Source organism: Pleuronectes platessa, chromosome 16 (assembly GCF_947347685.1).
Source record: "Pleuronectes platessa chromosome 16, fPlePla1.1, whole genome shotgun sequence".
NCBI classification, from domain to species: Eukaryota; Metazoa; Chordata; class Actinopteri; order Pleuronectiformes; family Pleuronectidae; genus Pleuronectes; species Pleuronectes platessa.
Window position 1 is genome coordinate 14,744,915 of NC_070641.1, and position 20,916 is coordinate 14,765,830.

At 42.0% G+C, this 20,916-nt stretch overlaps 3 protein-coding genes and 1 gene segment (V, D, J or C); 3 read left to right on the forward strand and 1 right to left on the reverse strand.

The window, feature by feature from the left end:
- The window catches only part of LOC128459296 (tetraspanin-10), a 30,451-nt gene extending 15,736 nt beyond the window's left edge, over positions 1 to 14,715 (forward strand). The window contains exons 2-6 of the mRNA XM_053444424.1: positions 9,427 to 9,928; positions 10,443 to 10,681; positions 11,456 to 12,836; positions 12,950 to 13,518; positions 13,644 to 14,715. Coding sequence (XP_053300399.1) covers positions 12,747 to 12,836; positions 12,950 to 13,518; positions 13,644 to 13,950 — 966 coding nt within the window. The 5' untranslated portion in view covers positions 9,427 to 9,928; positions 10,443 to 10,681; positions 11,456 to 12,746 and the 3' untranslated portion in view covers positions 13,951 to 14,715. The remainder of the gene's footprint in view (positions 1 to 9,426; positions 9,929 to 10,442; positions 10,682 to 11,455; positions 12,837 to 12,949; positions 13,519 to 13,643) is intronic.
- Positions 2,188 to 3,148, forward strand: LOC128459299 (immunoglobulin kappa variable 3D-7-like). The segment is given in 3 exon segments: positions 2,188 to 2,345; positions 2,438 to 2,582; positions 2,994 to 3,148. Coding segments are annotated over 3 exon segments (252 nt in total).
- si:dkey-282h22.5 (uncharacterized protein LOC107988040 homolog) lies at positions 7,114 to 9,801 on the reverse strand. 2 transcript variants are annotated; one of them, XM_053444441.1, is made up of 4 exons: positions 9,695 to 9,801; positions 9,451 to 9,552; positions 9,190 to 9,316; positions 7,114 to 7,739 (listed from the first exon to the last, which is right to left on the reverse strand). In XM_053444441.1, exons 2-4 carry the CDS (start codon positions 9,542 to 9,544, stop codon positions 7,460 to 7,462), a joined length of 501 nt encoding a protein of 166 aa, XP_053300416.1. In that variant the 5' UTR covers positions 9,545 to 9,552; positions 9,695 to 9,801; the 3' UTR covers positions 7,114 to 7,459. The 2 variants fall into 2 exon arrangements, with proteins under 2 accessions (XP_053300416.1, XP_053300415.1); XM_053444440.1 differs by having other exon boundaries at positions 9,190 to 9,319.
- A 2,412-nt stretch (positions 14,716 to 17,127) lies between the features above and the next one.
- ccdc137 (coiled-coil domain containing 137) lies at positions 17,128 to 20,557 on the forward strand. The gene is made up of 6 exons (XM_053444427.1): positions 17,128 to 17,289; positions 17,917 to 18,062; positions 18,144 to 18,363; positions 18,917 to 18,999; positions 19,546 to 19,625; positions 19,718 to 20,557. Exons 1-6 carry the CDS (start codon positions 17,240 to 17,242, stop codon positions 19,916 to 19,918), a joined length of 780 nt encoding a protein of 259 aa, XP_053300402.1. The 5' UTR covers positions 17,128 to 17,239; the 3' UTR covers positions 19,919 to 20,557.
- Positions 20,558 to 20,916: the final 359 nt, after the last annotated feature.

The window sequence follows — 20,916 nt, forward strand, 5'->3', positions numbered from 1 at the left end:
AATTTCCAATTGGCCAAAATATATATTCCCCCCAACTAAATCCATCATTAAATCCATCAGTCAATAATGGAATAAGTTAATATCATGTTCTCTGCATATAGGACAGTGTGAATGTTAAGATTGAAATAGGATTTGATTACAGGATCTAAATTGATATCACAGAAACGTTTTGTGTTGGATATAATACAATTAAGTTGGTTCAACACTTTTCCTTTTAAACTTTGGGATTTCACTGACCCCTGACCGCTTTGTTCACATGGAGCTACGAGAGAGGAGGCGTGCAGGTGCATCATGGGAGGGAGGAAAGTGAGTCATGGAGAGACGCTGCTGCACAAAACATGCAAACACCTTGATATTAAACCTAGAATTTTCATTTGTGCCGGTGAAGATGTTCTGAACTTATCCACTTGTTACTCTCTGGTGTGTGTTTTTGTGCAGACTGAGGTAACCAATAATAATTCCAGAATTTGTGATGCCTGAAAAGAAAAGGATCAACTCTCCAGTCAAGAGAGTGACTGACCGGATGAGGAGCTGTGGTTAAACTCATGGTTCACTAACCGTCTCACTTCTGGTCATCGTTTCTAAAAGATTTGTCCAAGATCCTACAGATGTCACTCATGCTGGTTTGTGCAAAGTTTGAATCTTCACATTTCTTTGTTTCCGTTGAAGTAACTAGAGATGGGAGATTAATACGTTTACTGCAACTTAAAATGAGGGTCGTCTATTGTTGGACACAAGCACATGTACATATTTTAACAATGAATATTCATAAGCTAGAACTGACTAATACTAATAACTTCATCAGTTTCCAGTCCAGTGAATTGACTCTGAACCTCCTGATTTACATGAAGCTATATAAAGACAGGAGGCATTCAGGTGCATCCTGCAGATGAGACCAGGGTGTTGAAGCATGAGCCCCCCCCCCCCCCCCCCCCCCCGTGCCTTTCTTTCAACGATCCAGTGCAACGATCACTACAACTTACACTGACTACTGTCTGCACTATCATCACTTCTCTGAGATGTGTGACAGTGGTGATTGACATTTCTTTAAACCATTTAAATCTTTTTATTAAATTAGTCCCCACCTTCATCACTTAAATGATCCATTACATGACTACCTACCTATATTCAAAGGTAGAGAAACACACGCCACCTTCAGGTCAATTAAAATACAAATGTGAAAATTTTCGAATCTTCTGCAGCATGGAAATTATTCATCATTTACTTACACTGTCATGCTTCATTCTGTTACATTCACGAATCAGTCAATATAAAACAAACAATGTGATCTCATCAGCATTTGACACGTCAGAACAGTCAAATGAGCTTTAACTGAAACAGAGTTTTTATCAGTGAAGCGTAACCTCTCAACCTCACCCTCTTCCTACCCAGGATGCACCTGCAGGCCGCCTCTCCTGATTTATAACTTCATGTAAATGAAAAGGTCAAGGGTCAGACCTGTGTAGAATGATAGGAAACTGTCCCTGACTGCAAACACACCACTGTTTTAATAAGTGCTATTTGGTCAATCATAGACATTTTAACTGTGAAGTGTTTAAAATATGTTCATATCCTAAATAGATGATTGTTGTTGACTAATTCAAATCTTGATGAAGGTGATTTTAACTGACTTAAAGGGATAGTTCACCAAAAATTTAAAATTAACTCATTACTGAAAAAATACATATCAGTTCTCCATACAGCTCCTGTGATGTCATCCAAGTGTCCGTAAGCCCTGGCATTCAAATCGAACCTGAAACAGCTTCATTTACACCATGTTTTTAGTCTTAATATCCTCTGATATCCTCCTCTGGAGCCAGGTTCACACGTAGATCACAGAGAACATTCAGACTAAAAACATGATATAAATCACCTCCTTTTATGTCATGTTGGATTTGGCTGCAGCGCTGTTGACCCCTGAAATCCAAAAGTGTTTTGTGGATTCAAACACTTCACCCTCCCCTCCATATGCATAGTGGTGAATAATAAGTGAATTTTCTTTTTTGGGTGAACTATCCGTTTAAGTTTGCAAAATTGGGAAACACTGTAAAACACACAAATCAATGAAAGTATTCACCTTAACTGAGAATAATGGATAACTGAAACATTTCTCCATAAAGAGGATCAAAGTTCACATTACAAACCATGCAGACTCAACCAAAGCTCCTCCTCCTGTTCCTCTCTCAGTTTCAGAGTTGTATTAAATGGCTCCTCCAGCACCTCCTCTCCTCATCCTCCAAACCCTCTCATCTGACCCTCATCAGCCTCTCAAGTGACAAGGCCACTCTCAGCACACACTGACAACATGCTGGGGACCCTCTGCACTCTCATCACCGCTCTAACATGTAAGGAGGCTGACTTACTGCAGCTCCGGCCTCGTGTTGGATTCATCAGTCTGTGTGTTTCTCTTGACTCCGTGTGGTCTTGTTGTTTCCAGGTGTGAGTGGTGTGATGGTGGTGACACAGAAGCCTCCTGTTGTGACCGTGAGGAAAGGAGAGACAGTCACCATGGACTGTAACCTGGGGACTGTTACTGGCAGCGCTGCTCGCTGGTATAAACAGATTCCAGGAGGAGTTCCTCAGTTTGTACTGTGGTTTTATCGTGGAAATAGTTCTCCAACCTATGGTTCTGGTTTCTCTTCTCCCAAATTCACATCCAATCATCAGTCGACATCAGATTATCGTTTGACCATAAACAACGTGGAGGAGGGAGACTCTGCTGTTTATTACTGTCAAACATGGGACAGCTCTGCTAGTGAACACGTATCACAGTGATTTACACTGTGACAAAAACCTCAGTGAAGGACACACAGCTGCTGTCAACACACTCGACCAACATCAAACACTATAAGTCAAGAAAACATTGAGGGTGATTCAATGAATTCTCCTGCAGACACAATGTTTGAAACAAGTGCAGCACATTTTTTTATTTTGGAAGATAAACAGAGTGATGAAGAGAATGAGACGTTCACAGTGAACGTTGGTCTCAACAGGAAGTTTCAGCTCCACTCCCCTCAGAGAGCGTCAGGAGGTTTTTGTACAGCCATGTGCACAAACTGAATCACTGTGGTATTCGGACAAGGGACCAAGCTGATTGTGACTGGTAAGAACTTTTTAACTCTTATATATTTTGCCTCCGACCAAAATGGGTAGAAAATAATAAACGTGTGTTTATAGATTCTGTAACATATTTAACATTTTATTTGGTGAATTTAAGATTCTTATGTTTTTGTATACCAGCTTTGCCTTGATACCACACTTTTTATTTGACACAGAAATGTGCCAGGTTGGCGGTTGGAGAACTATTTCCACGATAAAACCACAGTACAAACTAAGGAACTCCTCCTGGAATCTGTTTATACCAGCGAGCAGCGGTGTTAGTAACAGTCCCCAGGTTACAGTCCATGGTGACTGTCTCTCCTTTCCTCACGGTCACAACAGGAGGCTTCTGTGTCACCACCGTCACACCACTCACACCTGGAAACAACAAGACCACACGGAGTCAAGAGAAACACACAGACTGATGAATCCAACACGAGGCCGGAGCTGCAGTAAGTCAGCCTCCTTACATGTTAGAGCGGTGATGAGAGTGCAGAGGGTCCCCAGCATGTTGTCAGTGTGTGCTGAGAGTGGCCTTGTCACTTGAGAGGCTGATGAGGGTCAGATGAGAGGGTTTGGAGGATGAGGAGAGGAGGTGCTGGAGGAGCAATTTAATACAACTCTGAAACTGAGAGAGGGACAGGAGGAGGAGCTTTGGTTAACTCTGCATGGTTTGTCATGTGCACTTTAATCCTCTTAATGGAAGAATATTTATTATATAATTTTTTCTCAGTTCCTGTGAATATATTCATTGATATGTGTTTTAAAGAGTTTCCCAATTTTGTAATATTAAAGAGATAGTTCACCCAAAAATGAAAAATCCCTCATTATTCACCACTATGTCGATGGAGGGGTGGGTGAAGTGTTTGAGTCCAAAAATCACTTTTGTATTACTGGGGTAAACAGCGCTGCAGCCAAATCCAACATAACACGAAAGGAGGTAATTTACACCATGTTTTGAGTTTGAATGTTCTCTGTGATCTACGTGTGAACGTGGCCCCAGACGAGGATATCAGAGGATATTAAGACTAAAAACATGGTGTAAATGAAGCTGTTTCAGGTGAGATTTGAATGTCATGGCTTACGGACACTTGGATGACATCACAGGAGCTGTATGGAGGCTTGATATGTATTTTTTTCATTAGTGAGAATTTTTTTATTTTTGGTGAGCCATCACTTTAAGTCAGTTAATATCAACTTCATCAAGATTTTAATTGGTCAAAAACAATATTCTATTTAGGATATGAACATAATATAAACACTTCACAGTTAAAATCTCCATGATTTTCCAAATAGCACTTATTAAAACAGTGGTGTGTTTGCAGTCAGCGACAGTTTCCTATCATTCTACACAGGTCTGACCCTTGACCTTTTCATTTACATGAAGTTATAAATCGGGACAGGCGGCCTGCAGGTGCATCCTGGGTAGGAAGAGGGGGAGGTTGAGAGGTTACGCTTCACTGATAAAAACTCTGTTTCAGTTGCAGCTCATTTGACTGTTCTGACGTGTCAACTGCTGATGAGATCAGATAGTTTTTTTTCTTTTGAATGATTCGTGAATGTGACAGAATGAAGCATGACAGTGTAAGTAAATGATAAATAATGTTCATGCTGCAGAAGTGTTGAAAATGTTCCATACATTTTTTTTTTAATTGACCTCAAGGTGGCGTGTTTTTACTTACATTTAAATGTAGGTAGGGAGGCATGGTATGCATCATTTAAGTGATGTAGGAGGGGACCAATTTAATAAAAGCATTTAAATGGTTTATAGAAATGTCATCACCACCCTCACTCATCTTAGAGCAGTGATGAGAGTGCAGACAGTTGTCAGTGTTTGCTGAAAGGGGCCTTTGAACCTGGAAAGTGAGCTGACTGCAGACATATGAGAGGGTTCGGAGCACAGACTGTAAAGATGGCCGACAAGCCAGCTCCCCTAAAGTGAAGCCAAAGTTACTCGATCACCCCCTAGTGGCTGCCTGCAGATGATTTTACATTTTTTTTATATCATCACTCCTCTCCTATTGAAACAGGCTTTTTACTTCCCTCGCCCAAAAATCTATTGATGGACTCCAGACCGTACAGACCTCAGCTGCCAGGCTTTCAAACAGAACCATAAGAGACCACATCACTCCTGTTCCAGCATCTTCACACTGGCTTCCTCCATGTTTTAGAAGAGATTTTAAGATTTGGCCGATTTCTTTTAAATCGCTCTGTGGCATTTCTCCCAGCTACATATCAGACCTGTTAGTATTTTGCGACCCCTCACGTACATGGACATCTTCAAGCAGAGGTCTTCTCTGTGTTCCAAATACCAGATTAAAATCTAAATATATAGTGTTTGCTTTGAGGGCCCAAAGACTCTGCAATAATCTACCTGAGGAAATCAGGTTATCTGAGATCTCTTCTAAAATCCTGTGTTAAAATATATTTCATCGGAGAGCCTGATTTTACTAGCCTGACGTTGTCATACTCAATTCTAGTCAGAATATAAGTCTGAGACCGCTCCATTGGGCTGTGATTATGGGGCATGTTTCAACCGAACCAGGAAATAAAATGCCTCTTCGCTCTTTTGGATAAACCTACAACCAATCAGAGCAACGTAGTATGTGACGTTAAGCAACGCATTGTGAGTTATTTACTACAGCTACAACAGCTGGCTCCCATCCACTCCCATGTTAAACCTTTGTGCGGGTCACACCGGCTGCGATCGTTTCGGTGTCGAGTCTATTTTTTGCGCTTGACGCGAGCGTATCGCGCCAGGAAACACACTGAAAAATGATTTTAAACGATATTGATGACATCTTTTTTATGATATAAATTATCAAATATGCATCGCATACTTTTAATTCCCCTTCTGTTGTCCTGGAGTTTTAATTTTACCAATGAGATTATTAAATGTCCCCCTCTGCCCATCCACTAAAGCCACACAAGCAGTGATAAAGATAAAAAGAGAGAGGGGGGGGCTACGTATTCTCCACATAGGCTTGAGTGGAGAATACGTAATTTACCCTCGACACTCGAGATTTAACGGAGCAAACAGCGGAGAAGTTCTTCAACATGGATGACATTAAATTATTAATTGAAGTGGAGAAGTGCAGTGAGTTGTATGATCCTCGGAACATGTTGTATAAAGACAACACCAGAAAAGACAAATGTTGGGACGCTGTTGCCTAATGATGGAGCAACAAGTAAGTATATGCTTGAATACTACTGGATCAACGGGTGATATTATTAGCGCTGCCCGGCGGTTCAGCGTCGCTTCAGCGTCCGGTGTGAACAGCCAAGCGCCGGCGTGATAGGGACTAGCGCGGTGCTTTGGCGTCGCCTCCACGTTCTCTGTTCCTTTTTCAAAATGAATGCGCTGTCGATGTCTTCTAAAACAGACTCAATGGCAGCATCTACACATCTCAGTTCTCCAGCGGCAGGCATGTTTGTTGAAAACGAATTCAACCCAAGCACACCTTGATGACATAGTTGATTACATTAAATGTACATGTCAAATACCTTTTTTTTCCGGTAGTTCTAATCACAATGAAGTATGTTTGAGTGTTAATTCATCCAGTAGCTGTGGTTTCAATTAGTTATTGATGCTATAAAAAGGGGTTAAACATCATGATTGACAGCTGAGACTGATTTGTGATTGGTCGAGAGGGTGCTTCGTCAGGACCTCGATATTGCACCCCCATCCCCTGATCTCCATCATGCAGACTCTAGCTCCACATTTATTATTTGCAGGAAAATGGCAGAATTCCTATGTGCCATCTATTTTAGCTTCCTCTCTGCAAAGTGGGAGGAAATGGAGGCGTGTTGTCCATCTGTATTCAGACAACATGGTTGGAGGATGCAACACTGACGCTGCTCCACTGCTATGAGGAGCTTTGTTCGACCTCCAAGCCTCAACTACGTCCGTTACTGTCAGCAGAGGCAAAAGCTTTTATTTGTACAACAAAACATTGTCAATTCTATTGTCACGCTTTTGTTACTTTAATTTCAAAAGGGATAAAACCACCACCTTTATCTTTACAAACTCGTCACCATAATTAACTCTCATTGATAACATTCTTCTGCTCATCGTATTGTAGTAAGAGGATGCATAGCTGCAGTACGTCATGTTACTTTAAGGTTTTACACAGAGCGGCCAGATAACAGTCAGGGATAATTTGATAAATACTGCCTCCCTGTGGTTGAAAGTGACTTTGCACAGAGAGGCGAAGGTGAGTACATTTCTACTAAGTTTTCTTTACGTCATCTTTTCTCACATCACACACATAAAATACCAGATATTCTGTATTCTGAACAATATATGAACACATCTGCTCCTGTTCAACGCATCAGCATATCTAACCACTGGGCAAGGGGTCTAAGGTCTCTGAAGCCCTTTCCTCCTCGCTCCGATCAGTGTTGGTCCTCTGACAATCCTCCTGCCAGGAGCCCTCATCTGTGCCAGCAGTGGAGACCTCAGTCCAACCCTGGGGTGAATCCTGGGTACGGGTCGCTCAGGCTGAGTGGATCTGCCGTTCCTGAGGTCGTCCACAAAAGCCTCCACTAGGTCAAACTTTGTGCCGAGGCTCCCCAGCTCGTCTTTCAGCGAGTTAAACTTCCTGTAGAGGTCTCCCAGTGCTTCTGACAGTGGCTGGATCCTGGACCAATGCGGAGACATTTGGGAAGGTGCAAATAAATGGTTTCAGTACGGCCAGTCAACAAACGGCTGGCACTGCAATGCCCCATAAGCTTTCATGTAAGTGTGAGAGGAGAACACAGTCAAATTGGGCCACCGCAATATGAAAGTCACGGCATGCTGTTAAACAGAAACAGCTCCATCATCTGTGGGAAACATCAGGATAACAGACATAAAGACCAGTACAAACTTAAAAGGTTGTGGCCTAGTTTTAACAAAGGACACAGAGCCTGCAGCACTGCTGGAAAATAACTGAGTACAAGCCCTTTCTGTATAGTATAGTTTGTATGTACTTACACTTGACATGGATATTTTCATTTAATACTATATGCATCCAATCCACAATATTTCAGAGGGAAAAACTGTTCTTAAATTATACTCCAATACATTTTATAATTACTATTCAAGTATACTCAAACTTTTTACGAAAATGTAAACGTAAACTCATCAACCCTTCTACTTGAGTAAAAGTAAGTACTTGCATTAACTATACTTAAAGTATTTACAGCTAATGTAAAGGCCCTTTAAATTATTTTAGTCAAGTTTCAGCTCTGGACTAGAAAGTACAGATATGTGTTTGTATATATATATATATATATATGGAGTATAATTGAAAAGAACCTGAAAAGCTAATTACAATAAGGAAGTACATGTACTTTGTTTCATCCCACCACTGCAGGTTGCTTTAAAATGATTTTACAAAAAGAAAAAATACAACTCATTGTTAAAGAGGACAAAATGTGATTTCCAACCTTTGAGGATCATATTTCTCCAAAAAGCTTCTAGTATGTTTTGATTTCAATAATGAACCAATATCTCAAGATAAATCAAAGTTTAGAGAAGAAGCCTCTGAAAACAGATTTGTGCATCAGAACTTGGTTTTCTCATAATTTCTTCTTCCACTCTGATATTTCCCTCAATGGGCCTTCACTGGCCTGCAGTCCACCTGAAATGGTTATTCTGGAAAGTTCTATTAAATGTGGTCCCAGATGTTGGCGTAATTGTCTCCAGAGGAAAAGTTCAATGACTTTGAGTATTGTCTGCCAGGATCTCTTCACCAGAACAGGAGGCTGAAACATTTCCCAGCTTCCTCTGGCACGGTCTGCGTCGGGTGAGGTCATTTACGAAGCTTAAGGCTTGTCCTTGCAGGGACCTTGGCAATTCACCACCTCTGGCTCCAACAGGTCCACGGTCTTACGCAAAGCTTAACGAGTTGAGCAACAACCTGATTTAGTACAACTGCGAGGAAGAATCAAATCTTCACTTTCATCTTTCATCTCGTCTTGTTATGCTTTGCACATCCCCCATCTCTTACTCAACATTAGAACTTGTTTTTTTTGTTCTAGCTTGTTTGTGCATCAGCACGCCACTATGGCCCACAGTTAGTCCAGTAAGATGCTTGAGTGACCCACCTGTTGTATTCAGGGAGGACGGAGGCATGGTCATTAATCAGCAGATCTTTCACTTGGCTGACAATAGCAAATTTCCAGTTATCCAGAACCTGAGTCAGGTTGGAACAACTTCTGCCGTAGGTGTGTTCTGCTGAAGACAGAAACGTTAACTAAGACTGTGTTTAGCTGCTAACAGAACTTTGAACACAATCTTTTTTTTCGACATCTAACATTAATTAATTTGTTAATCATTTGCAGGTTGTGGAGTGTGATGTCCCTGACCTGCAGCGTCCCAGCGCTGGGTTTTCTGTGTCCATTTCTGAGCTCCACACGTTGACACCATGCAGAGAAGGACCAGAGCCCCCTTCATCCTCATCTTCCTCACTGAAAGAAAAACAGAAAATTGGAGGCGGTTGCTACCGAGAAACAAGTACACAGGAAAGTGAAGAAGGAAAACTTGCTAGTGGACATGGCAAAGTTATAATTCAGATAAATGTGCAAATTATCATCATGCACTGGATTTTACCTTTCGGTGAAGTGTTTTTTTTCTTGCTCTTTCCAGGTCAGAGCAGGACCACGGTCTGTGTGATGGAATTGTTCAACAGTGACACACTGAGAAACCATGACCTGGCCAGCACGCTCTTATAAAGGCCTCCCTTAACTCCTGCAGCCAATCCCCTCACCATCTGCCCCCGCCCACTCCAGAAGGGCTGTGACACACTCTGTAGCATGTGAGCACACTGGACGAAGACACAACATGGTGAACACATGCACACAGACACGCACACACACACACACACACACACAAACACACCGATTTCAGGGGACAATGCCTTGACTTCCATTCATTGTAGAACACCCAACCAAAACTTACCTCTAACCTTAAACGTGGGCAATTCTTACTTAACCCAAACTTAACCTTGAGTCCATATATATCCCGACTTTACTGTTTATACGTATATAGGCAGAATATGAGTATAGAATGATAAATATAATATCTATATTTGGAAATAAATTCTCCCTTAGTAAACAAAATGTTCTATACTACAACTATAGAAAGTTGAACATCATTATACAGGTATAAAGATCCTAAAGTGGTAACAAAAACCGGTGCACACAAACGCACACACATACATACACACACGGTTCCCAGGGGCTCTTATCAGATGAGTCTTGCAGGTACCACATCTGCAGTGTAAAAAAACAAAGATCCTGAGTGGGAGGTCCTGATAATCCCCAATCTGTGCTCCATCTATCCTCTATGTGTCGTTTAGCTGCTGTGAGTGTTTTCGGGGACTGCACTCCCGATGGGCCCTAATCCAGGGGAGGTGTTTGATGTAGCAGGGTGGCTCCAGCCAGCGGAGCATTCTTGCGGCCGACCGTAATCCAATCTGCTCGGCATCTGGGCTACGACAATCCCGGCCAGCCCTGATCCCTTCAGTTGTCCTGATAGATCAAAACCCGAGGGGCTGCAATTCAAAGCAGCTGGAGAGAGGATAATATGGATGTCGGGGTAATAATGCTTGTATTCTTCTTTAATTCCTTGTGTAGTTATTACAGGAAACTCTAACCTCGGACAGGCTGCTCACTGATCCACTCAATTGTTTTGCTCAGAGTCGGATTAATTCACCTTTTGTCAACCCAAGACATATTTGTTAGATTATAGGCGGTTGGACACTCAAGCGTTTATTTATCCAGTAAGAAATGAAATAACTTTTGTTGCATCGAGTGTCTTACTCCTTCTGGAACACTGTGCTGCATTCTATGCTGATTTATTTGTAATGACACAAGGTCAGCTGCAAGGGGAGCTGCTAACAAAAGGAATCTGGCTGGGCCACAGTCACATGGAGACGACATAGTGTACTGCATGCTTTTTAGTTTCATATTGGTGTGTGTTGAAAAAATTAAAGAATATATGGTGGCTTCGGCTAAAGGAGTTGGAACTAACCCGACCTTAAATCACAGCCTCTCATAAGATTCATGAACTGGGAAACACTGTGATTTATCTTTGATTCTGTCAGCATGTCACCGTAACCTGCAAATCTGTATAATCTTATTGAGCTGTGAAGCCCACTTCCTTTTCCATCAAATGATTTAACGGCTCATGATCGTTCGTGTGTCGAGTTTAATATTTTCACTGATGTTAAAGATACTTTAGATCCTGCATTACTGTGTATGCAAGATTATATATAAACCTCTGAGCGAAAGACATTCAACCTTTATTTATATAATAATAATAAATATTATTATTATAACAATGTAATATGGTTTTTTTTTGTTTCAACAGATTAATATGGAAAGAGATTTATGACAGGACTAATTTCTGGAGTCCACCGCTCTGCAGGAGTAGACTGACTTTCTTCCAGCTCTGCCGCTTGGATCGTCACAGGCCGAGGAAAGTCTGACAGCAGAGGACCGGCAGAGCCAGAGTGTGAGATAAACAGGCCTCGGTCTTTCTGTTTTTAACTCACTCACTGCTGGTTATTGGCCCACAGCAGCAGATCTTCCCATAATGACTTCATCAGAGGAGCCAGTCTCCAACCAAAAGGTGAAACATGTGGATTCTCGCTCTTCCTCCTGAATCAAATGTTGGTGTTGGGCATAGACACGAGTCGAGCAGGATGATGAGCTGAGCTGTTGTCGTGCGTCATTCGGCCTCAAAGTCTGGCAGGTGGAAAATAATCACTCCCACATTGTAGCTGCTGCTCCATGCCCTCAGAGCTCTAAACAAAAACCAGGGCAGTGCATGATGTGGTTCAATGTTTTCGCTGGGATTAATGCATGGATGGCAGCTCAGACAAAAAATGCAGTTCCTCTGTTGCTGTACGCTCACTACCTGAACAAAAGTAACTCACTCTGTTCATCCGTACAACCCAGACAAAAGCTGGTTTAAATAAATATGAATATAATAATTATTTGATTGTCTGCAAGGTCAGATCTGTGTTTCATTAATCAGTTCATGGTCCGTGTAGCTCTTATCAGCAACATTTCTATTATGAAAAATGAAGAATTGAGAATTTAATTCATTTCAATTGATTTTATTTGCTTCTTGCCGCTGCTGAGGAGGTTGTGTTTTCCTCAGAGTATAATTGTCTTCTTAACACTTGGTGGTAGGTTTGAGGATTGGAAGAACTCACCAACTTTGGCCTGGATATTTATTTTTCCTGGCTCCTAATCCATGAAGGAAATGGGGCTTATTTAAGGGACTGATATAAAAGAGTTTGTGCAATTTAGTGCGGCTTGATTTGATTTAAGGACAATGTTGGGCTTCTGTTGAGTAATTTTCCGCAAGTAAATTTCACGAGTCAAAAGTCTCTTGTCCTTCTTGGTCTGAGTTTCACTGTTGTGTGTGTGAGAGTCTCTCATGCTGCGCTGACCATGTAATCCCCTCACTGTGACTCTCACATGATGAAGAAATCTCACGGAACACAGCAGCCCGGGGCTGAACGTGGTTACTCCACCTCAGCTCACATGCTCCACTGTTGCCCCCCCCTTTCCGTCTGTGCTCCACATTAGCTTTAGTCATTCAGACCTGATATAAGCACAGGGAGGATCATCACATCCCACTGGTCGACAACATGAGGAGATATTTGGATATAAGACAGATTCCTTTGCCGTGGTCGAGGAGGGACAATACGCAGAATGAGTCCAGTCCCCTCATACCAAAGGTAAGGGGCTGCATTTGAACTCTTGCTTTTTCACATTATGTTTCCTTCTGAATATCTGGCACCTCTTTGTTCTCAAAACTACGGCTTTTACCTGTATCCTTGTGTGTCCGTAGGCAGACTCGTCCAAAGAGGGTGCTCAGGAGCTCGGCTATGTCACCAATGAACAGGACCACGACAGCCCTGTATTCTCAAGGATCCAAACCTACTACAGATATTCATTGATGGACTATTTCCTAAAATACTTCCTGTTCCTGTGTAACCTGGTGTTTACGGCTCTGGGCCTTGTGGTTCTGGGCCTGGGGATGTGGGGCCTCATCACCAAAGAGTCATTCGCCCAGGAGTCGATCGGCAGCATCGGCACCGACCCCATGCTGATACTTGTGACTCTGGGCTTCGTGCTGACTGTGCTCTGCCTGTCCGGCTGTGTGGGCGCCCTGAGAGAGAACTGCTGCTTACTGAAGCTGTTCTCCGTCGCCGTGCTGGTGCTTATCTCAGCCCAGATGCTGGCGGCCATTGTTGCCTACAGTCTCCAAGATCAGATCGGGAGCTACCTGCGGTCAGGAATGTTAACGGCCATGGCGCGCTATCAGGATGACCTGGACCTGAGGTTCATCACAGACGAGATTCAGTCCAATCTGCAGTGCTGTGGGGCAGATAACTACCGCGACTGGGAAGTCAACATGTGAGAAGTGTGACCAACCTGCATATACATAAAAATATACACCATGACTTGTGTTCATGATGTAGAAATGCATTTATAAGCTATGTAATAGTCAGCATGTTATCCCCCCCTTCCTCTTCCCTCAGATATTATAACTGCTCAGCTCCAGGAGTGCTGGCCTGCGGTGTTCCTGCGACCTGCTGTGTGGACCCTCTGCAGAACGGCACAGTGTGGAACTCGCAGTGTGGCGTGGGAGCCCAGCTGCTCGATGAGTTCACCGCTCAAAGTGTGATCTTCCTGGGCGGATGTCTGGGGGGGATCTCCCGCTGGATCGAGCAGCACAACGGCCTGATAGGGACGGTCGCCGTCGTCGTACTCGGGGTCCAAATTCTGACTCTGTTTGTGACTACGCGACTGCTGGAAATCATCCAGAGGCAAAAAGTGTATATGTGATCTATTATGGACATCGAATGAGGGCTGACTGCTTTGTTTGCATTCTGGCTTTGTTTGTTTGACACAACCACAAGCACTTTCTTTCAGCTTGCTTGTCAAGAAAGTTCACTGAACCTGTGCAGCTCCAGAGGAAAAGACAAAACAATTAGACATTTAGTTAACAAAAAATGTCGAGGTGCTAAATGCAGAATGCATTATTCGCCCAGCGAATATACTTGTTTTAAAATAACAACAAATTCCATGAACACAAGCTCAGACACAAATCACACTTCGCTGCAGATAAAGAACAAGCAGCAAAGATAATAAATGGGTGGATGAGACCAACTCAGCATTTACCACTGAATCCATAGTATGTGCCTTACACCTTCATTGTGCTGGAAAACCGTCTCTTCTCTTGGACAAGTTGTGTTTGTGTCCCGACATCAAACCAGGATAAGAACCTGTCACCATCTCACTAAGGTTGACTTGAACATAACAGAAGCTTATTTTTAGCCTCATGAGCTGTTGAAGAAGTTATGATGTGATATTTAAAAAATTGCAGTCCTTTGATTTTGTGCCACAGGTTAAATGAAAAGATCAACACTTCCCTATCAGTACATTATTGTGAACACTGTAAAACCACAATTTGTCATTAGTATATACTGTGGATATTGTACATATTAAACAAACAAAACATAACATGTTAATGAGCTTAACAAGATTCATCAGCTATTTGCTCTACTCTTCATTTAAAAGGGACGAATAAAGCCTTATAATGGAAACAGTGTAATACTTCCGACACAGTCGCATTGGTTTCATGCAAAACTGTTTGAAGAGGAGGAAAATAAAGGAGAACAAGAAAATTTAATTTTACATTATTTTTTAAACACCACAAAGCTTTACTCTAAATTTGATTAAAGACAATAAACACGATGCCGACAGTTGTGCAGAAACTTCGTCTTTAAAGCAAAGCTTCCAGTTACAGCTCCCACTGTAACCTCCATGGCATATAAGACACGTGCTTGAGTCTTACGAAAAAAATACATGATGTTTAAAACAACAAAGAGCAGCATCAACGCTATGCCGATACATAGTTTACATACTAGAATTCACACAAAGCCGATATTGATGATGACGTTTAATATGAAAATAATTTCACAGTGAGGAGAGTCAGATGATCCCGGACTGAGCCAATTCATGTAGCTTCAGATGGCTGCAGGCTTCCCACGTGCAGATCACAGTGATGTCTAGAAGAGAGATGACAAGCAGTGAGGAACAAAAAGGAGATGTTGCCTTGTTTGAAGACAAATTCTCTAGAAGACGCACCCGATGACGGCCCCTCTTTGGAGGCCTGCTCTTTAACAGGCGACGGCTCCTTTGCCTCCAGGCTTCGCTTCAGCTTTGGTCACATCCAAATTCACATTTCTGCCGTAACAGCTAAAGTTGGACATTCAAGGTCAATTTTCATTGCATTGCATTCACTATTAACTTGAGACTGTGGTCCTTGAAAACCAACTATCATCAAATTCATCCCTATGATTATAAAATAAATCTTAAACACACATGCACAAACAATGGACACATTACTAATTAGACAAATTACTAATTAAAACACTCTGCTCCTTAATAATCAGATAACTGAGAGGACTTGCTGAATCTGCTTCTGCTCCCACAACCTAACAACACAGTTCAATCAGGAGAGACTTGATTTTTCAATTTAACAAAGTTTATTTTGACAATGCACGGAGAATGTGAATATTTATAGTCTTTGGCATTTTAGACCCCCGTGTGATGTCATAAGGATTAGAAGGGGGTGGAGCAGAGCGTCGGACAGGAATACCCCCGGGGTCTAGACACTGGTGGTGGTTCATCAGTCAATCGTTTGTTTGGATGGCCCATCTATGAGCATTGTCCTATTGGACTTCCTAAGTGTGACATCCTCTGTCCTTAACCCCTCACAAACTACAAAAAAATCTTCTTGAAGGGAAAACGTAGAAACCTCAGGAAGAGCCACATGCGAGGGATCCCTCTTCAAGGACGGAGTAGAAGTGCAATGGATGCCACGAGTAACGAGTATGATGTCAGGCAATCAGCTGCCACCATAGCCCGCGATCCATTGTCATCGGGATCCGGAAGAGGTGATGAATGTTCTTCTCAGGACTGGAGGAGATTGGTGTGGAGGAGGGGTTGTGCGAGTCACTGCATTGGCTGAGGAAGAGAAGAGAAGGGATTTTTAAAGTTTGACAGCTGCTGTATGACTGGCTGAAGGAACCCGCGCAGACCTGATTGGATGTTTGGGAATGCCCACGATCAGCTGACCAGTTTGGAACTTTCGCTAAGCTCCAGTATACAATCAGATACTTTTGTGTAAATAATTTAACTACACGTAAACTATCGATTTTGGTCAGCAATATGCTACATTTTGTTTTAAAGGATTTATTGCATACACAGAGCAAACACTGTATTTGGTGCACCTTAACAAATGTGTAATTGCACTTGGATGCAAAAAATATCATAATAATAACTATAACAATAATATTGAGCTTGACATGCATGAAGGCAAGGTGATTTAGCCTTTTTTAAATACAGTCATATTACAAACGTCCCAGAGTACCAAGTGACCTATCCCAAAATTCTTCATGTCTCCTCTGAGTATGATATCTCCATTATTTATTCTGGTGTCACTGTGACAACCCTCAGAGGACAAACATTTTTAGGATCACACAAAGGTAACATATGTTGATCCAATGTGTAGAACAGATATCGGAATAAATCGCAGAAGTCAGAAATAGCTCAAATAAATCCCATATTACCTACCTACATATTATTACTGATATCACTAAGTTTGAAGCAGTCAAAATAAAAACAAAGTCTGAGTCATCTACACTGCCCCCGCGTGGTGGTACGCGGAAGTAGCAGCAGTTTATAAATCCAATCAGAGTTTCCTTCACGGTAAAGATCGTCTATTGACAGTGCATCACTCTGAGACCGAATTAGTTCACCTTCCAGGAACCTGTAGTGATTTATCTCATTTTTTTTTTTATATATATATTGTATTCAACACAAACACAACTCCATAAAGTAGCTGATGGGAAATTTTAACCAACAAACAAGAGGCACAATGTATTAAATCAGCCTATCGACCGTACAGACTTAGGTAACCGAGAACAGCGACAGAGTGGGGCCTCTTCTCTTCACCGCTCCCTGGCGCCGGGCGGGGGGGTTGAGAGTTCACAGGTTAGAGGTCGTGCACGCTGCTCGTTCAACGTGCGCTGTTGTGTTGTCGTAAACCGAACTATCACACAGCAACATGGCGAAGAAGAGGGGGAACAGGAGCCGCACGTCAGGAGAACCGCCGAGGTAACGAAGCTCATGTTTGAACGGAGCCACCGCTAGCAGGTTAGCTACAGCAGCTAGCTTACGTGTAGGGAGTGCAGTCGAGCTAGCTACCGAAGCTAGTTGTTGTTAGCTCTCTGACGGAGTGAACTAAGTTAAACTCTTTCTTGGGTGGAAGACGGGACAAGAGCCTGTTACACACAACACCCGAATGCTTACTTGTATTAAAATGTGTCATTGTTATCTGGGCTGTGTCTAAATATCAGATATAAGAAGCTCAAGTTAAAGTAGATGTCCGTGTTTGTTTGTCTGAAGCTAATTTAACCAAGATGTTTATGCACGGAAGCATTTTAAAACGATCTCAGTCGTTAAAGCACATTTGGCCACTGTGTGTTTCTGTTGTGTGCGCGTGTTTGTATCTCTCTCTCTCTCTCTCTCTCTCTCTCTCTCTCTGTCTGTCTTTCTGTCAGACATGATTCACCGTCCGCTCTGATTCGTCTGCAACCAACATGCATGTTGTGAAAACAATCAAATGTCATTGTTATGTAGCAAACTCAAATCCTCAGTGCATCTAGCGTCTCATGCATTCACTGTTGGATTTGTGTCCTGTCAATTTGTTTTAATCCGCACTGTTATGTCTCTAAATGTCAGCGATAAGAAGCCCAAGCAAGATGGCAAACCACAGAAACCCAGAGAGAAGGACCACCTCGAACACATCCCCTTCAGGCTCCGAGAGATAATGAAGAGCAAGGAGAGAATGAAAAGTGGGCCATTGAAATCCAAAAAGCTAAAAGATGGTGGGTCAATATGAATTTAACACGTTCCTCGGTGGTGACGTTGTTGTGTAGACAGTGAAGGACTGACTTTCTGTCTTACAGCCATCCTCCCCAAAGGCAAACCAGAGGAGTCCCAGGATGGAGACATACCTGTGCCACACTTCAAGAGGGGGAAGCACGAGAGCGTGAAGGGGTACCTGCAGCGCATGGAGGCTGAGACAAAACATGTCCTCTTCCTCACCAATAACCAGGTAGACAGAAAGCCCGAGCTGGACGCGGACAAACAAGAGAAGACCGGGGGCAAGTCGGAGAAAAAGAAGGAGTGAGTAAATCAGCTGTTTGTAATAGTTGATAAAAGTTTAAACTGCCTTCGCCAATATCTCCCTTTATTGGGACCCCAAACCAAGGAATTTAGCTTCTTTAGGGCTTCTCATTTGACCAAATCAGCACTCAATATTTCATTAAAGTCTCATGGGGATTGGGAAGGGATTCACCTCCCAGTACAGAAGATCCACAGCACTTTTGTAAGAGTGTGGGGGGGTTGGTTCAGTATGAATTTAAATGAGCCTATAAGGGCTGTCTTTTGGACAAATACTTTCAAATATTCACTATCCATCACATATCACATATATATTTGTTTTCTCACCAAAGAACAGCAGATCCTCAGAGTAGAGGAGCAGTAACTCAAAGTTAAAAAAAAGTCTCAGCTGATAAAGTAATTGCCGATTAATTTGCCAATTATCTCTGCCTCACCCTGTAAATATAATTGTAAAAGCCAGCATGCATTTAAATGTCCACACTTAGAGACAGACTTGTATTATAATGCATTGGATGATAAATGTCTGATTTATTTATTTCTTGCCGTCTTTCTACAGTCATGATAGAGGGAGAATACAGAGGCTACAGCAGAAAAAGTTGACCAGACAAGAGGCCGAAATGGAGAAAGAGATGTTTGTGGGTAGGTGATTAAGCTGGTGTGAGATATAGTTGTTCTTTCCTCTGTCATTTAGCCCAAGAATGTATATTAACAGCCTTCAGTTGAAACATGTTGAAGATCATTAGGAGGTATTTCACCATCTCTGCAGTTGCAATGTGTTTGGCATGGTAGCGGATTCTTCCCTAAATATCTATGGGACCTACTGAATTTAAATTCTTCAACCTTGTAAGTAAATTATTTTGTCCACAAGTCTTTCAGTGGTAGAAGGCTGTTTTCTGTGGGAAATTAGAATATCTACAAGACTGCGATGTGTTAGATGGACACAAAGACAGCTCCAGATGACTGCTTATGTCCCTCTGTGTTTGATATGGGATACCTGTTTGTTTGACGGATATAGGCCTGGGCAAGTATTTGCGAAACAATTAATCATAACCGCTTTATAATCATGTTAATATTTACAACGTGGTGCATAGTGGCCCAAAAATGAAATGACATCAGCTAAACTTGAAGCTGAAAGAAGTTCTTTCTATAATTTATCATAATTAAATGATAGTTTTTGTATCGTAGATCATGTTCCCTTTGGGGAAGTGTCAATGGCTCCACCGTGTCTAAGCGCCAAACCCAAGAAAGCTCCGGTCAAACTTCAGGTAACAGCTCTCTGGATTTATTACGTTATCCCATTGATCTTAATACTTGATTAAGTGGTTAACTGTTTTCTTCCTCTGCCTTCATTATCTAGAGCTCTACAAAGGGATTGCTCCTCAACTCTCTCCTGGGTAACAGGGTGATCTCCACAGTTAAGCCCTCTATGGCCAGAAAGAGGATGATGGAGGAGGAGAGGGAGCGAGCAGTGGAGGCCTACCGTTTCATAAAGAAACAGAGGCAGCATCACCAGGAGGCCAGAGCTAACAGCCTGAAAAATATCAAAGACTTTGATTGACCTCTCATGTCAATGAATTCAAGCAACATATTTCCTGAACTACAGAAAGTGTGAATGACCGCAGTGAACATTAATATTCAGCAGACTGTATGTGTCAGAAAGATGGCTCACCACACTTTAGCTCTCTGTCAGGGAAAGAAGCTTCCACAGGCGACCGTTGGAGGTAAGCTGCACCTCGATCCCCTGCCTCATATTCACTTCCATGGGGATCTGGATGCTATGATTAGTGTAACTGATCGCCCAACTATTAAACACAGATAGGTGGATTTCATATTTTTCTGTTTTCATATTTCCATCGTTAGATTACCGCTAAAGCGTCAAGTGTGATGTGATGTGATGGACAATAAAAATAATGTTATCTCAAGGAAAATATAAACCTCTGTTTGTTTTCTGTAGTTCCACCAGATGGCAGTCTTCAGTGTTTCCAGCTGGTTTCTTACAGTTTGCATGTGGGACTGAAGGCAAATGCAGGCTGACCGTTTTTTGTTTATTACATAAAATCTATTTTTGGTTGTACCCCATGCCATACAATACAAGATGTGCTTGTCAAAACTAATTTAAATAGTCTTTTAGCATATTTTAGAGTGGAAGTCGAGCACAATTTAATAAATAAAGGAAAAAACTAATTAATTTAACAAACCAGTCTCACCGTGATGTCTCTTTAATAGATGTTACGGAGCTTTTAATTATATCGCATAATCTTCATCAGCAGCAATCTCAGGGTTTTCCATCTAAACCTCAACGTACCTCAAAGTTCACTCCTGAGGCTGCTCAGAAAAGAATCTAACTATCGGGTCCAATTAGTATTTATCTTAAAGCTTTCAGTTACATGACCTGTAGATCTTTGAATAACATCTGATGGGTTTTCTCAAATTTCTAAGAGCAGTTTGCATTACCTAGTTGTTAAGAGGTTCTATATACAAATAAATTTGCCTCGCCTTGTCTTGCCTGCTGTTTTTGTCATCTAAACAGCAGGCTGATGGACCTCACATCTATGA